This window comes from Scatophagus argus, chromosome 18, assembly GCF_020382885.2.
Source record: "Scatophagus argus isolate fScaArg1 chromosome 18, fScaArg1.pri, whole genome shotgun sequence".
NCBI lineage: Eukaryota > Metazoa > Chordata > Actinopteri > Scatophagidae > Scatophagus > Scatophagus argus.
Genome location: NC_058510.1, coordinates 4,961,787 through 4,979,267, shown reverse-complemented (window position 1 = coordinate 4,979,267; position 17,481 = coordinate 4,961,787). Strand labels below are relative to the sequence as shown.

Sequence of the window (17,481 nt, the reverse complement as noted above, 5' to 3'; positions counted from 1 at the left end):
TTGCCTTTTAATAGGTGTGTGGGAGTAATCAGGTCAAAGCAACATACATTTTGACCCACAAATCTGTAGAGGAAGTCATTTATTTCCTGTGTAGCAATAGATAAAGAACATTTGTGGCTTGTACAGCATTGCAGTTCTCACACCGTACCTCTCTGCGGACCATGCTACTCTCCTGCTGATCCAGGAGGATGTTGAGCAACGTGCCCCACAGACCTCCGCTGATGTTCTGACAGCTGGCACACAGGGCCTGGCACCCGCTGGGCAAAGAGGAAAGAGCAGCACCTAAACCCAAACTGGCAATCCTCACCTGACATAAGAGGTGATATGCAGATTCAGGTGGATGTTTGAGGAGAGAGGCAGAAATATGAAAAGAAAGATGGTGTAAGCGTACAAACATCCACAGACCTCCAAAAACTTTAATGCTGCTAATGTTACAAGACACCTATGCATAATAATATCAACGTGAATTTGGTCGCGCTGACTCGCATTTAAATTGATGATGGCAAAGACAGAGTCTACCCTGTCATGGGAGCCTCTTAGATTGACTTGTGTGAGAACTTATTTTTGGAGACAGCCAGAGAATTTGGTGCAACTAGCTGTCATGTGCGTCTTTCGTCTGTGAGTTCTTCTATTTCCTTTTATTTTGCCCCAAAAGTCATTCATCTAGAAATTTCATTTTATGACATGGGGGAGTTTATGGAGTGTGAGCTGAAGAATGAATAGTGAACAGGTGAAAACTAGAGTGTCATACACTATATATAGTTGTATTTTTAAATTGTTATAAATTCTAATTCAAATATTATAAATAATAATAATTCACAATAGTTACACATGCTTTTACATGTAGCAGGCCAGAGTATTGTAATGCTTTCCTTTCTGGTCTACCAAAGAACACAGTCAATCACCTACAGTTAATTCAAAATTGTGATGCATGCATGCTGACTATAGCACAAAATAAGCAAATTTTAAATATTTACACTTGTTACGTGTTAGTTTTCATAACCGATTCAATATTTTTTTCCCATTTATAAAGCACTACATGACCTTGCACCAGACAACCTCTAAGAAATGCTTTAAGTCCTCTGGTTCTTCTCTTTAAGCGGTTTCAAAAAGCACAACAAAAACATTTGGCAATTTTCTTCTAACAGTCTAATTGACTAATCGACTAATCACAGAGTGTGCATTGGCCTCCATGTGTCAGTCACTTGGAAAGCGTTTAGAATTGGCTTTCTTTGAAAGGTGCGATAAAGATAAAGTTTGATTGACTGAAAGAGACTATTCATACTTCTTGATCTCTGTCGACCCACAGTGGGATGAGCCAAGCCAAACCAAGCTGAGAGGCACTAGCCTCCTCTGGAGATGCCTCATTCCCCAAAGACCACTGGGATATGAAGTCCTGACGCAGACAAAGTAAGAGAAAAACATGTTTTCAGTTGCATTCCAAAATGTTTTAATACTGTGCAGTGTAAGAAGAGCCCACACAGCAGAATGAAGACTGTTGACACTTGCCTTGTCCTTGTTCTTGTTCTTGGCCATCATCTCATGGGACAGGTGAAGCAGGGAGATGACAGCATTTTTGGTCACACCTTTTCCCATGAAAGACAAGGAATTGCCTCCCCACTCAACATAAAAGGAGGAGATCACCTGTGTAGAGGACACAGATTATATTGGGTTTACAGAATTAAAGAGCGCTCTGGTGCAGTCATGTGTTTTATTGTTTCCCATCCAGAGTTTCTCATCCTGCAAAGACATAGCTGCACATTATTAAGTGGTGGGAACACATGTTGCTTACTGGTTTCTGTTTGTCATTTGAATACCAAAGGAAAAGAAGACTGAACAAAGACTGTTTGTTTCCGAGTTGGTGATCACTGTATGTTTGTCATGCAACTCAGATCATCCAAAACCAAATACATCTGAGACTAATTATTTTGCTTTGATGTGCCATCAGGATATGGGAGTACACTGAAGAGCAGATGAAGAGAGGGGAGCCCAAGGCCTGCTGAGCTTAAGGGCCCTACAGTGACAGGAGTACCAGGTGAGAGGTGGATCAGAGGGGCTGACAAGATGGTGGGTGAAAGAGTTAGGGTTCTGACTGGGATCAGTGAGATGGAAGTAGGCACCAGAGAGCTTGACTGAAAAAGGAAATTAACATTCCATCTTCATGTAATCATATTTCATATCCATGAAAGCTGCACATTGAAACAAACCAAATGAACAAGGATGGGTACTGTGTAAACACAAAAGTATATTACACAGGGGTCTTCATTCCCAATCAAAAAATGAAAGTTTGGACACCTCTGTGCTGAGGTCTGCTGCACAAGCTGGTCCACATTGTGTTACACTATCGTTTTATGGACTGTTAAACAAGTGAACAGATGGAATATTCAAGGTTGATTAATCTCATCAGCATCTTCACAGTGTGGCACACCTAATCAATGAGATTTTTACCTATTGCAATTCATGTCCCGTAACCAAATTCTGTTTAATTTTAATTAATTCCTCAGAAAGTACTGTGCTTTTCCTTTTGTTAATTTCTGTAGAAAGTCTCAGCTCTGATGAGCGGGTGGGAGGCTTGCATATGCACACATGCTATTCAAGCAATGAAATTCACACACATGGCACACACAGACACTCACCTCCAATAGCCCACTGAGATACTTGGAGCAGAGTGGGGCAGGCTCCAGGTCAAGGCAGTGGGAGCTCCAGCCAGGCTGGGCAGTCAGGCTGACCATGCCCTGCAGTGTCCTCTCCAGGCTGGGAAGACCATAGAAACGTGGGGCGTCAGACACCCGCAGGCTTTGAAGCAAACGGACTGCCAGCTGGCTCTTGAAGGGGCCTGCTAATGCCAGACAATGCCTGGACAGACAGGAAAGGACAGAGTGAGAAAGAGAGAGAAACAAGCAGACAGAAGGGTAGGCAAGAGGCAGTAAAAAGCAAGAGAAAAGATAAAGATAATAATAACAACTGCCATACAAATTCTTTATCATGATTAAATGTTCAAATGTTTGGCATTCATTTTCCTGTAAAAGGACTAAGCTAGCAGGATTTTCATCACAAATTAACTGAAATAAAAACTTCCCCTACAGTGCAAAAACATTTCAGCATCTTTTTCTCATCCTGATGATGTTAATCACACTCCACAGGAAGGCTGAATAGCATTACATGAGAGTGCACTCACCTTTCCCTTACTCTAACAGAGTAATAATTGCAGTTCTTTCATTTATTATTCATTAATAATTCATTAGATCATACTGTGGCATATCACTAGCAGAAACACACTCTTGGAGGGTCAACTGTGCCTCTGTGGCCTTGAGATGCACCTGTAGTAAATGCAGCATTAAGTACTTCACTGCATGTTTAATAACCAAATTCCTACCTATTCTAGAATTATGATGTAAGAAACAAAATTATCTCTTACTGTTTAATTTACAACTTTAAAGATATTTAAATTGCAATTAAAGACACAAAGAAAATAAAGAACTGAAGAAGTGAACCATTGTGTTGTGACTTTTCGTGTGAAATCACCCAACCTGTCAGTGGTGTGGGTCAGTCGGAGAAGCAAGAGGTTAAAGAAGCTGGTGAGTTCTCTCTGCAGTTTCTGGCTGACGTGGTTCTTCAGTTCCTCTGGCTGTCCCGAGCTCTGAGCTGGGGTCTGGGTCTCCACGCCGAGCAGCAAATTAAGAAGGGACTCGGTTTCCTGAGTGATTGATGGATGAATGGTCATTATCAACTTCTTGGCTGGTTTGTTTTTTGATCTTATGTAATTATTTTTGGATTTATTCCATTCAAAATGTGTTCTTCTTAAGCTGGTCTCTTTTTAACTTAATTTTCCTTTCCTTTAAATGTTTCTTTTGACAATTTAGGAATATCTTTACCATTTTTTTTCTTCCTTTTATACCTCCTCAGACTCTGTTAACTGCATACACAGCTTAAAAGTACATCCCTTGCTCAGAGGGGTGATTAACTTTAGTGGATTATGTGGAATTAATAGTAAATATGAATCTTTCTGCTGACCTTTCTAAATTCAAACAAATCGACCCATGGAGGGAAGATGCAGAGGAGTTTGACTGGTGAGCATTTGAACAAGCACCTCCTTCATAAGACCACCCATGTTTCCCCACGAGCTGAGAAGCAGGAACGCCAAACATGCAGAAACTCTTCCTGTGCAGTGCACTCACAGTAGTTAGTTAATGCAAGCGTAGAGAGCGACAGATGTTCCTGAAGCAGCTCAGTAATTACAGAAAAGTCGAAGCAGAGCAGAACTGCTCACCCCTACCAGGCATTCAATCTGAGCCTGCTTTAGCTGCCAGGGGAGGGCTTATTGTTTACACACACATTAATGAGGAAACCAAGGTGAGACTGATTAAATCCTAAAAGTAGCTCTCCTCACTAAAACAGCGCAGTTATTCTTCTCCTCAGGCAAAAATATGACTCCATCTTTGTGTTAAGAGCTCAGGAAATAATCTCTGCTGCAGGTCTGAGGCGGTACGCTGTGATACTACTTTTCTATCGGTATGAGAGAGTAATACGTTTGGCTTGTCTGATTGCATGTGATTTATTCAAGCTTTGATTACGGGTATAGAACCCTCTGTGTTGGAGAGCAGAAACCCTAACCTGATTACTGGCTAACAGAGATGCCACACACACGCACACCAAAGTCAAGCTACACAACAGTAATACACAGTAGTTTATGTACCTATACAACAACCATACTGTTATTAAAGCCAATTGGTTTTACTTTGTTGTTAAATTATTTGTACCTGGTTGAGAAGCAGCTCCAGTATCCAGTGCAGGTCCTCTCTGTGACATACAGACTCAGTGTTCTGCTTGAAGTAAGCATTCAAAAATGCAACAATGTCCACAAGCAATCTCTCGTCCTCCACACAGGCTGGACGCACTTGGAGAAACCTGCAGACACAGACCAAACAAGAGGTGGTGGTGAAAGGGGAAGAACTTAAAAGGGGATAATTTAATACTCATTATTTGTCGAATTACCAAAGTACAAACATCATGTAGAAAAACAATATAAAATCAAACACTCTGTCAAAGATTTCACTTTCAGTTTGTCATAAGAAGCTTCAACACTCATATCAGACAGAACTGACACTATGAACTGATGTCAACTGTGAAGAATGAGACAAAAAGATAAAACCACACTGTCCTCACTGAGCCATGGAAAAACATTTAGTTCACAATAAATCTATTTCCATGTAATTTGCATATTTACTGACTTGGTTGTTAGCATGTGAAGGTTAAGTACGTATATGAATCTGTATGCACTGTACCTGGTCACTGCTGCCTGCGAGCTGAGGGAGCGAAGGGTGTCTCTGCAGCTGTGGGTGGGGACGTGAGGGAGGGCTAGTCTGTCAATAAGTAAATAGAGGCGAAGCCTGGAGAGGGCAGAGGTCACCGAGTTGTGCCCTGCTGCCGTGACGATGCCCTGGATGCAGTCCTGCAGTGCAGTGGGAAGGTGCACTGCATGCAGCGACAGAACCTGTGCCTCTGACAGCTTCAAGTCAGGATGAAATCTGTGGGAAACAAAAAAAAGAAGAAAAAAAACCAAACACACCTTCAAAATCAGATTACATGACTATTGATGTGCTGACAAGTGAGTTGCATAAGTAGCATCTCCAGAATCATACTAATGACTGCATTAACGAACATATTTGATCACCAATCTGCAGGGATGAGACACTTATGAGTCATCCAAAGAAAGATGTTTTCTGAGAATTACATGAAACTGAATAAACTAGAAGCAGAGACAGACATACTAGCAATAGCAATACTCAAGGAAACTTTAAAAATTGGACAAAAAAGATGAACTTTGTAAGAAGACAACAAAATTGTCAGCGATTAAGTACTCTGAGATACCTCTCCATTTTCATTTACTCATCCATCTTAAACAAGTATTCTTTCTCCCAGTCATAGCACAATATCAAATTTAGCTTCTGGTGGATTGATCCATCTATGGTGTGCTTTAAACATCTTTGCTGTAATCAAACTGGTTAAAACTGAGAGACATTCTCATCTGTTTGAATTAGGTTACATTAGAAGTAAATGAAAACAGATGAAACACAAGGCGCCAAGCCTCTGACACTAATTCTTTACTGCAGTTCTCCACTAGAGAGAACATTGTATAAGAGTTTCACACTAGGGAAATACTGTGCACTGTTATTTAAAAATACTGTCAAACTCTTGCAAAAAAACATGAAAAATTAATAGATAAAAGAATATACAGTACTTACTTTCATACTTTCATCCTCCAATGAAAGACAACTTACATTTTCTTGATACAGAAGCCTTGGTCTTCAATCTTTTTCAATTATGTTTTTTTGTGTTTGTTTTTTTTTTTTTTACACAAATTACAACAGACTCCAGTACAATTTAAGATTATGCTAACAACCTACTGCATGCATAAGAATAACATTAAGGTTCTCACTGAGTGACATCGGTTGAGACGCCATGCCGCTCTTCAAGGAGGTTGTCTATCCCAGAATGCCATGCGATGTTCCAGGCAACCTGAAGGGCTTGGCGAGTGGGTGCTAGGGTCAGGAGGTCACAGGAAGGAGGCAGGACACAGCAGTACGGGCTGACAGCGTGATGAGTCGCTGCTTTGAATGGGATGTTGTACCTAGGAGGAAATAAATGGGAACACAGTTTGAATAGTTTGAAAGGGACCTTTAAAAAAATACTGCAACCTAAGTAAGAGTGTTCATGCATCAGTTTACCTGCGTATTACTGACAGTGGTAGGGAGAATGGGGCAGGGGTCACACCTGCGCTGGATTTGTCAGACCTGCTATGATACAAAAAACAGGCAGTACAGAACAAAATACAGAATGAAGGCACAGTTAGTTTAGAGGCATAGAAAGCTCAAAGAGAGGAAAAATAAACTCACCACATTTCAATACTGGCAATCTCATCAAATAGCAGTAAACTCATCAGGACAGTGATCTCACTTCCATTGCCGTTGTTCTCCTTCAGTATCAAAGATGCTATAATGAAGACACAACATGTACAATTTAGCACCATTCCCTAAACTGTATCACTTGCCTTCATGAATACATTTATAAGGATTTTACACTTTAAATTCCATCTGAGACAGTCGCTTCGACAAACGCTTAAAAACTCATTTCAAAATTGAAGTTTGGAAACCCCCAGTGAGACTGCCAGCCTGCGTCAAGCTTTGATTACATTATGACATGATTACTCTGAAATTTGGCAACTGAGGTACTTTAAACAGAGTTGTACAGACATTACATCTGTAATATATAAAAACCGTTTTGCACGGAACCCCTCAGTAACTCTCCAAAAAGTACACTTCTGTCTAAATTAGGCTGTGCAATCAATCCACAACTAGCTATACAGGTAGTCACATTCAAAATGTTATATTTAACAATAATTGCCTCCCCAGTCAAAAATTAGTGACTGACAATTTAGCTACAAATTAATGCAAAAAAAAAAATGCAAAAGTATAGCAGACAAAGCTCTAAACAATGCACTGGTGTTGAGCTGAGCTCCACGGCAACAAGTTGCATCATACTAATATGCCACTTAGTGCAGCGTGACAACATGGTTAATAGCAATGCATCAATGGATGATTTGTCATCTTTTTTCGAGAAAGTGCCCCCGAGCTACACAACACAACGCGGATAGCTGTTACTTAATGAGATGTCTTGTGAACGTACCCCTGAGCAGTGCGAGGAGCAGGAGGTTGTGCTGTGCCAGGCTGTGCCTCAGAGAGGGATCTGCATACACCAGTTTCCTCAGGATACATACACAAGACTCCAGCAGGCAATCTAAGCTCTGGGGAGATCAGCAACATATGCAATCAGCGTTTAATTGCAGGAAAAACACAAACAACCACACACAATCTCTTTGACTCCTCCTGCTTCTGTGTCTTTCAGATACAAATGCACAGTCTCTAAACTGTCTCTTCACATAAACAAAGTCCAAATGATGTGATTGTGCAAGTCGCACACAATGCAGAGTTAAATTCAACCTACACACTTGTTAGCTAAGACAAGTTATTCTCTGTGGCCGTGTTCCTTTGCCTAAATGTAGCCAGACATGCTGGACGATTACCCCTGTTAGCATCTTCTGATTCGAGGCCTGGGAATGATCAACAGACTGCGACTGTAGCTAGAGGGTAAAATCACTGCTGACCAGGGCCTGTCTGACACTATTAACACAGGCCATTTCATCCTTCTATCATGCACGCCTCAGTGGGTTTCCTCCACATCCGCTGGCAACACACGTACTCACATGAGCACATATAAAAAAGAACATGTGCATAAATGGGAGCACATGGAGATGTTTTAATGAGATGATGGGTTTGTCTTTATTTGGCTTTCAACAGCAGTTCATTGAGTACAGATCTATTTATCACTCTACCAAAGCAGAACAGTTTTTACCTTGTTGCCGTTTACGCTCTCCATAACAAAAGAAATGACTTTGTCTGTTATTCCAAGATTCTTCAGCACCGGGTGCATTGTTGTGTCTGCAGGGAAGCAAGAGCACAATTCAACACACTGACAATAAACATTTGTGTAAACTATTTGCTTTTCATGCTTGTCTAAAACATATGGAGGTGGGAAGGCACATACTCTGCTGCAGTCATGTCAAACTGTAGTTTTCACAAGGGGAGAGCTCTCACTTATCACACAAACTTTTTAAGTTGTTTTTATTTATTTTATCAAGTACATACAATTTCATTGCAAACTCTATTTAGACGTTTAAAACTTTTTTTAATGTCTTTGATAATTCAGGCACTTTAGATGCCTGCAGATTAAACTCAGTATTCTCAAATCAGCTATTAGAGGGATGTGAATTGCCAGCAACTGCCTTCTGCTTTCACACTTTGCAGCGATATTATCCCGTTTGTGATTAAAGTATGCGTCTACTTCACAGAGTAATACAGAGGTAGATTGATGTAAAAATATTAGTCTGCCAGAGCAACGATTCAGCATGAAAATGTATTAAAATATTACAAAATTTGAGTTATGAAATACTGTCTTATTATTAGCAAACTTTTACAGACAACTCACCTTGTAGGACCACAGACAGCTGCTCTGCCGCTGATCTTCTCAAGGAGATGTCAACAGTGACTGAGGACAGGATACCAAATAGCTTCTCCACCGACTCCACCTAGCCACCGTCAAACACGTTAAGCCCTTATTTCTTACTTGTTTAAACTGTATGTAAGTGAGTTGCTCTTTTTGTGTCTCTGGATTTATACCTTCAGGACAGACTTGTTGCGGGTGTCCAGCGTGATGTCTAAAGGGGTTCTGAGGCAGAAGAGGTTGGGAAGTGAGGAGACCATTGGTTGGTCCAAGTCTGGTCGGGCTGTGTTAGCATCATCAGTGCTAGTTAGGTGGAACAGGATTTGTTGCACTGCTGCTATTCTCACACTGTTAATAAAGAGTAGAAATTATAGAAAACTTTTAAATATTTAATTAAAAATCAAAAACAAATAAAAATAAAGTTTTTTCAAAATAAATAAAGTTTTGAACAAAGACTAAAAATTACTTAAAACAGCTCAATTCAGACGATAAAGCAAGTCTGCCTTACAGTACCAACTCAGGGCTGAATGTCATACCTGTCTTTTTTGGGTTTTTTTTCTTACATTTTTAAACATGCCATGAAAACTTTAAAAAAGAGGATCTCAGGCAGGCAAACTCTGTGTCCTCTTTTAAATCTCTCTAAAACTCACTTTTATTGCTTAGCTGTTCTTAATTATTGATCCGATTAATCTCAATTTGTTATTTATTTATTTATTATTATGTTTTGTTATTATTATCAAAAATGGCTGACAAATCTAATAGCTGTTGCCAAATTTTACCAGAGTTTGTCTCTGGTCTGGTTTCTGTCTGGTGTTAATTTTCATCTCTATCAATATCCATAGACAGGGACTGGATAGCTGCTTTCAGGCCTCACAGAGCATTTAGATGGCCTGATGAGCACATCAGCTGACAGTAACAGACAACAGTAATATGTCCATCTCATGCTGCAGAATATTCTGGACTTTTAAGAGTTTCTTCTTCACAGCAACCCTGACTCCCAAGAGATTACACAAAAGAAACATACCACCACAGACCTATACACAAACACACACCTGGACACGCACGTAACACCCAAACAAGACATAAACACTGACAAAAGAAGAACCCCGAGTGCAGGACTCACGTGGGCTGTTTCGTGAAAAGGAGTCGGAGCGCTGCTTTTAGCTTGGCTGTGCTTGGAAACACGACGTCTCTTGCCACGTCCGACATATCACTTATCAGCAGGACACAGTTTCCCAGTGACTCGTCAGTGCTGGCATAACCCTGCCACACACACAGAAACACACGCACACACACAATGCTCAGACTGCCTTGGCAGACAATGGACTGAACAATGGGGAATTCCAGCTAAGCAACAACAGTAAATAAAATATGCATCGTTTTGATTACGGGTGGTTTCATTTCATCTCTTGTTGACATGGTGGGCCCATCTCTGAATGGCCCCCTTGAATTAAATCACACTTGACAGCCTAGTCAAAATCTCATGTATATTCATGAGGAATTTCCAGGCTTTCTCTTGCCTGAAACTGAACAATTAATAAAAGCTTGTTTTTTTCCACCCAAAAAGGAAACAATATAGCACAGAATATGTAAATGAGAGAATAACAAAATTTTTCCCACTGGCAGTTCAATATGCAGTCTTTTGTGGTCCAAGAGTGCTAAAATTGCACTTTTGATCATTGTTGTCTTGATTGTGGAGAACATACAGCATTTCTCCCCGCTCCATAAAAATAATGTAATAAGTTCCAGACATGATGCTGCTTTATGAGCTCTGCAGTACAAATACAACACAGCCTCTACAGCGAGCAAACCACCTGTAATACGGGCATGACCGGGTAAAGTGCCTCATTGAATCTGTCCCAGGTTGACGCTGTCATCATCAATCGTCCCTTGAGCAGGAATAGCAGAATATCCTTGGCAGCAACATTCACCTATAGATCACAAGTAAACTGCTGAGTTCACAAAGGCGCCGCTGGTAAAACATTTACAAGAATGTACTGTAAGTGACAGCCTTTTAAATGTATAAATTACATGACCCCAGTGAAGACTGACACACACAACACACAGTAATCCCTGTACTTTTACCCTCATGAATACCTGCATTGATTACATTTATTCCTTTCAAACCTGACTTACATACCAGCTAACATACTTAACATACTAAAGGAGTGGCTGAAATGAGCAAGATCCAAAGGTCTAATTTAATTCTAATATAAATACAAGAAGCACACACACCTTCTCGGCAGAATCCTGGAGACCAAAAGTGCTAATTTCGTAGAGCACCCTGTGGTGGAGAAGGAAGTTGACTCCACCACAGGCTCCTGGTTCCTGTCGTGACACATTCTGGATGCCAAGGCAGTCCTAGGGGTGTATGCAATCACACCGAAGCACATCATAAATTATCACTATCCTCTCACTCGTGCTCGCTTACAAGAGTTCCAATTCACTTTAAATGTAGCCATGTACTCTAGATGGTGGTAAGTAAAAATGAAAAGGAAGACTGATTTCAAATGTCAAGTGGCTTTTTAACAGCACACTGTCAAAGATCTGTGATTCATCCACATTCACCCTACTTATTTACATATGGGTGCCCCACATTATGGATTTAGCAGCTATAATTCCAGCCGTGAACTTGTACACTCTCATTTAAACTCTGACTATCCACAGAAGATGGCTTGCTCTGACCTTGACCAGTTTTAAAGACTGTTCATATGTTTCCGTCTTGACAGGCAGTAAGGGATGTGACAGCAGCTTGAGGAGAAGTTTCTGGCTCTCTGTTTGGAGGAGCGGACTGGGCTGATCAAACTTCCACCTGGTGATGGGCAAGCAAAAGGAATTAGAATATTTAATATATAAATGCAGCAGTATAAATGAGTGATGTCAAATTGCAAGAAACTATGGTCTTTATCGTACAGGTAGGAGCAGATGTGAACACATTCCTTGATGATGGGTAAGTGTTGGTGAAATGGGAAACCCTCTATGGCTTGGTCTGCCAGCTCCAGTAACTCCAACCAGTTCTTTTCTCCCTTGGTTAAGAAAAGATAAAAAAAAAAAAAGAAAAAAAAAATCAGTGAATGAACACAAAAATGCAGGTATGAGTCACAGATTTTGTTATAGCCCGAGGGCCCCAACTGGTGACAGTTATATGATTTTTAGTTTAAGAAATGTAGGTTGTATGTTTGTAAAAGCTTTTATGCTCTCTCTGTAGACTACAGAGCTACTATTGTAGAAATAATGATAATAATAAGGTGACACGCAGCTCATACCTCATCATGTGCTTCCTTGAGGAAGTTGCAAGTGGATTCCATCCAGAGGGCAGCACGGGTCACCCTCCTGTAGAGATCATGGCGGTCAGAGCTCACCTGCTCCAAGTAAGCTACTGCTGCCTCTTGCATGCTGGGTAATAAACCTCCCAATGACGTGTCCAAGCACAGGTGGAAAATAGCTGTTGCCGTGCTTTCTGAGAGATTGTCACTGGCCTGGATGAGGTTAGGAAACCTTAATTTTCTCCTATTTTGGAGTTAAAGTCATAACAGAAAACCATCATGAAAGCATTGAGATTTGGTCACACAAGCACGCACACACACCTTCTCCGGAGGAAGAATGGTCTGTAGGAATTTAATGGTGAATACAGCAGTGGCTACGTAAGCCATTCTGTGATGAACCTGAGAGTTGCGGGGAATGTCTGGTGAATAGCTCTCATGGTAGCCGAGGATATCCCCCAGCAGTTCCATACAGGCTTGCAGCTTCTCCTTCTAAAATGCACACAGACAGAAATGTAGGCAAAAGCACACATGCCACACAAACAGAGTAATACACGTGCTGCACCGACACACAGCTACTGGCTGAAAGCCAAGAGAAAAATTGTTCGTTCCAGGGGTTAGGAATTGAATGTAATCAGATTTCAGGGTTATTTTGGGACGAGATACAGATCCACCCCATCTCAATTTGAATAAATTGGAACAATCTATTCTCAGCCACTTTGTTCTGGGAGTAGAAATTGAACAATGTAAGATATGCACCAGCAGGGGGCAGTAGATGCCCTGTGCATTTCCGTGGCTGGCATGAATACTTCAGCCCGTTCCCATAGGAAAAACCTAGAGGTCTGGCACACAGAAGCTGCTCTCCACATAAAGATGACAAAACAGGTCTCAGGCTGCAAGTCTCTGGGCATGTATTAAACAGCAGAGGGCCAGAGGGGCCTGGGTTTGACAAGTGTATAAGTCCCCCTGCATTGCAACATACCCTTTAAACAGTCAGGAGGATAACAAACGATTCTGCACAGTGAAAAAAAAAACAAAACATTGGTATAACACAATCCATTGTATGGACTTAATACACATAATAAATTAAGACATTTACTAACCCAACAATTCTGTGCTTGGATAAACACTCAGGTACAGGCAGGAGTTATGCATGCATGTGTGAGAAGCTCTTTGTAACCAGCAGAAAGCCTTTGTAACCTTATATAATTCATTCAGCTCAATCACATGCCCACAGTTCTCCTTGACAGTTGAGTGCCGTATGGCTGTGTGTCGTGGCAAATTGTCTTGTGGCCAACCCAGTTCCCCCTTTTCAGTGAAGTGGATCCATTCATCTATATAAGAGGCTGTCATGAGTTGTGTTTTGACTTGCCAGCTCCATCCCCACCAGGCTGTGATCGTCCCAGACCAGTTCACAAATGCTGTCCCTGAGCAGGAGGACGGCATCGCACAGCAGCTCCAGAACACGAAGGAACACGTGCGAACCCTCTGAGAATGATGTGAGGAAGAAACAGAGCAAGAGCAAGGGAAGATATTTCCATAAAGATCAAATGATGACAGGATACAGTGAATGCAGTCAAACAGGTGAGAGCTTATTTGCAATATCTGATCTTTCTTCAAGCAAAAAACAAAACCAAAAAACGGTGACACTTAATTAATATAATTTAAAAATATCTTTTCTCCCATGTCCCTTTACATCCAAGACTACAATGACTCTTACCTGTCTTCAGCAGTGGTATAGCATGTTCCATGGTGGCAACAGTGAACTGAGCCAAAGTGAGCTGCTGTAACTGCAGCTCCAGGACATCTTCTGCAGCCATGTCAGGAAGTGCCAAATGGGTAACATCTGCAGGCGACTGAGGCGTCTGCCTGGGGGCCTGGAGTGCTGCTCCACCTCTGTGTGAGCTGCCACTAAATGAATTACAGAGGAAGACAACTGTCAACCCATGATCACTCCAGTACAAGGAGTGCATACCTAGGGATGCAGCACATACAGTACTCCTTGTACTGGAGTCATACGGATCACAAAAAACTGAACATGCTATTATGGGGATCAGAAACTGATTTTGAACATTGTATACCAGCCGCTAGAGGGCTGCCGGTGTTATTCACATCCAAGACGAAAAAGAAAATCCTCCAGTCATTTTATCTTCATTTGTTGGTTGCCAGTGTCACTTGCAATGTTGTTATAATCATAAAAAAAATCATAAAAATTCTGACTGTGCACAAATTCCTAAAGAGTGTAAGACTCTCTTGTCACATGTAAGGTCTGATGAGCAGAACTGACAGTATTCAATGATTTCAAAATGTATTTCTATAAGCAAGATAGACAGACTAACATAATACCATTTATGCCTTTTTTCAAATGTACAATCTCCTTTAGCCTTTGTTTAAAACGCACAAATGCATGTCGAGTACATTCACACACCTGTTGGAAGCTGCATCTCCATCTTGGCCATCTCCCCTGACTCTCTGGCCTGTGCGTCCCACCACAGAGGGCCGCGGAGAACAGTCTGCCACCGGAGATGAAGCCTGGGAACGCTGAGTCCGCACCTCCTGGGAGTAGGAAAAGGATGAGTTCTGGGACACTGGATCTGCAAGACCAGAAAAACTTTATTTGTACAGAACCATTCATAAAAGAAGTGCAGCTCAAAGGACAATAAAACAGACTTGACAATAATAGTAAAAATAAGATATACGGTATAGTGAAAGAACATATGTGAACTAACACAATAATAATAAGTCACCACCTGAAATCCATTCTATCAGCATGTAAAAAGATCTGTACATCAGGATAACCTATAAAGCATGCTACCTTGCTTTGTAGAGTAGAAGCTTGGATCTTGATGAAAGCGTAGTCTCCTCCTCAGCCCCACACAAAGCTGCCGCAGGCAGGAAAGAGACTGCAAGTGCAGGCAGCTCGCTTCACCTTTACCCAAACCCAGCCTCAACAGTGACAGAAGGTTCTGAAAGCAGAGGGGGGAAGTGCATTGTTTTTACTGTGAAGCTGAGTTATGGAAAGGTTTTCTAAAACCATAATTAACAACTACTACTATCCAAATAGGATGTTATTGTAATTGGGCAAATATATTGTTTTATGGTTCTGTTTACAAACAGAACCCAAGATGAAAAATGCACCTAAACTAAGACAGTGATAAAAAGTTGTAATAAAGTTTGCTTAATAAAAAGGGCAAGTGGAATCAAATTATTGAAGCAGCAATTTGTTCCAAGTTCAGATTCCCTGCCCTCTGCAGCTAATGATGTCGTGTCTCTAAATTCAAGTCTTTTAATTTAGCTTAACAGCTCGAGCAACTGAAAGGAGAGCCAAGAAAAGCCACAAGAAGAAAAGTACCTTCCCATAACGATTTCTTTTTGATGAGGAGACGGCTGGGTGACAGTACGCTAATACTGCCTTGAGACCGATGTGATGTTATGCACCACTTTATTAACAAAATAGTAATGTTCACTCACAGTGGCTCATCAGGGCAAAATTATGTCTCCTCCAACACTCTTCTATCTGTGCCAATGAAATGAATAGCTAGGATAACAGATGCACAATGCATTTGAGATTTGGGCTTCAACACATACACAGTTAGGAACACAGCCTCTGATTGGCTGATGAGAGGATGAAGCAAAATACCGGACCAAGGACTTACAACCCCTGCAGAGGTACATCATGACCAAAATACATCCTCACAGCAATCTAGTGCCTTCTCAAGCAAAGTAAGCCTCCAGAGGCCTCCACAACCTCCCACAAGATCAGGGACACTGCATTACAAATTGCTGCTTTGTTCAAGGGCACTATTTGACAGGATATTATTTTGACAGTAGCTACAGTGACCATCCAATAAAATTCTATTACAACTTGGTCACTCAAGCCCGTCAAAACAATACAAGCATCGAACTGATGTGAAAAAAAAAAAACATTCATCATGACATTCCTCATCAACATTTTTAATTTTGTCTTTGTCACACATATTGAATAAAGTGTTAAAAACTAAGTTAATTGTTAACTTTAATTTTTAATTATATATTTTTTTGAAAAAAAATATACATTCAGTTGACACTCAAACATTCAAAACAAAGTCACTGTATGTGAAATGATAAGAAAAGTCAGTCATTCTGAAATTATTGGTTATAGCATAGGATAATGGTTGTGTAATGATACCTTTACAATACTGGGCCTTTGCAGGAAGATCTCTGCAGGAAAGTCTTGCATAATGACATCACGCAGAAGTTCACAAGTGGTCCGCACCAAGTTGGGGTTGCTGCTCCTTAGGGAACTGTTTAGAATTAAAGCAGATATATTTAAACTGAGTAATAACTATTTTGTCAGATTCTTAGTCTGGTTAACATGTTCTAATAGCAACTGTTTCCTGCAGTTTTGCACTGGGATTTAATTAGGCATATTCTGTTTGTTATACACACGTGCTGTCTCTCACCTGTCATTGGATGAAAGTATGTGTCTGTCTGTGTTTGTCAAAGTTAGCCATGGAAACACAGAAAACTTCAGACATCTCACAGACCCGTGCACTGTACAATACAAGAGGGATGAAATATGTAAAACGTAAAAAAATTATAGACAGAAATCATGTATATTAAGTATTCAAAATACTGTTACCTGCTATCCTCTGAGGTGGCACATCTGTATGGTTTTGTATGCTCGTGTGGAAATAGCCCATCTTAGGAAAATGCTCTTCGGGTGGAACAACTGTAGGTGCTACAACACAGACACCAGATTTGTTAAATTACCACTAAAGATGTTGCAAGCATTTTATCAAACCGTTAAACGATCTGTTCAAAGTAAACAGATGACACGCACCAATCTCTCCCATCTCTCACGACATACAATTGTGAATTTTTAGCAGTTTGTAGGAGACTCAAAACAAACAATTATTTGGCCGTAACTTCCAACACCTGTTGGAGTTGTACCGCGCTGTTCATGCGAGTAAAGCACTGCATGACTGGGGAGTAGCTCAGGTAGCTGGAACAGCTGGTCCAAGGTTCCATCGATGACAGCTCGCAGTCTGGGTTCTACATGAGGAGACAGTTGGGTGAGAAAGTCCACTGCCCCAACGTCTCTTAGCATCTGGGCTGCACTAGGATGCTTCGAAGACAAAATGACAAAATAAATAGTCATGAAATGAAAAACATAGAA

General features: G+C 40.9%; 1 protein-coding gene across 3 annotated transcripts in view; it reads right to left on the bottom strand.

The window, feature by feature from the left end:
* The window catches only part of rttn (rotatin), a 30,396-nt gene that overhangs the window by 12,061 nt on the left and 854 nt on the right, over positions 1 to 17,481 (bottom strand). The window contains exons 3-31 of one of the 3 annotated variants that reach the window (XM_046371320.1): positions 17,241 to 17,430; positions 16,945 to 17,043; positions 16,766 to 16,856; positions 16,492 to 16,606; positions 15,139 to 15,289; positions 14,752 to 14,917; positions 14,044 to 14,234; positions 13,696 to 13,811; positions 12,648 to 12,815; positions 12,327 to 12,539; positions 11,974 to 12,086; positions 11,746 to 11,872; positions 11,296 to 11,421; positions 10,875 to 10,991; positions 10,184 to 10,323; positions 9,237 to 9,408; positions 9,046 to 9,145; positions 8,413 to 8,498; positions 7,687 to 7,804; positions 6,897 to 6,993; positions 6,729 to 6,797; positions 6,440 to 6,631; positions 5,286 to 5,528; positions 4,761 to 4,908; positions 3,531 to 3,697; positions 2,637 to 2,856; positions 1,510 to 1,644; positions 1,286 to 1,396; positions 149 to 307 (exon numbers count right to left, since the gene is read on the bottom strand). In XM_046371320.1, coding sequence (XP_046227276.1) covers positions 149 to 307; positions 1,286 to 1,396; positions 1,510 to 1,644; positions 2,637 to 2,856; positions 3,531 to 3,697; positions 4,761 to 4,908; positions 5,286 to 5,528; positions 6,440 to 6,631; positions 6,729 to 6,797; positions 6,897 to 6,993; positions 7,687 to 7,804; positions 8,413 to 8,498; positions 9,046 to 9,145; positions 9,237 to 9,408; positions 10,184 to 10,323; positions 10,875 to 10,991; positions 11,296 to 11,421; positions 11,746 to 11,872; positions 11,974 to 12,086; positions 12,327 to 12,539; positions 12,648 to 12,815; positions 13,696 to 13,811; positions 14,044 to 14,234; positions 14,752 to 14,917; positions 15,139 to 15,289; positions 16,492 to 16,606; positions 16,766 to 16,856; positions 16,945 to 17,043; positions 17,241 to 17,430 — 4,140 coding nt within the window. The remainder of the gene's footprint in view (positions 1 to 148; positions 308 to 1,285; positions 1,397 to 1,509; positions 1,645 to 2,636; positions 2,857 to 3,530; positions 3,698 to 4,760; positions 4,909 to 5,285; positions 5,529 to 6,439; positions 6,632 to 6,728; positions 6,798 to 6,896; positions 6,994 to 7,686; positions 7,805 to 8,412; positions 8,499 to 9,045; positions 9,146 to 9,236; positions 9,409 to 10,183; positions 10,324 to 10,874; positions 10,992 to 11,295; positions 11,422 to 11,745; positions 11,873 to 11,973; positions 12,087 to 12,326; positions 12,540 to 12,647; positions 12,816 to 13,695; positions 13,812 to 14,043; positions 14,235 to 14,751; positions 14,918 to 15,138; positions 15,290 to 16,491; positions 16,607 to 16,765; positions 16,857 to 16,944; positions 17,044 to 17,240; positions 17,431 to 17,481) is intronic. The other 2 variants (XM_046371321.1, XM_046371322.1) reach the window with 2 other exon arrangements.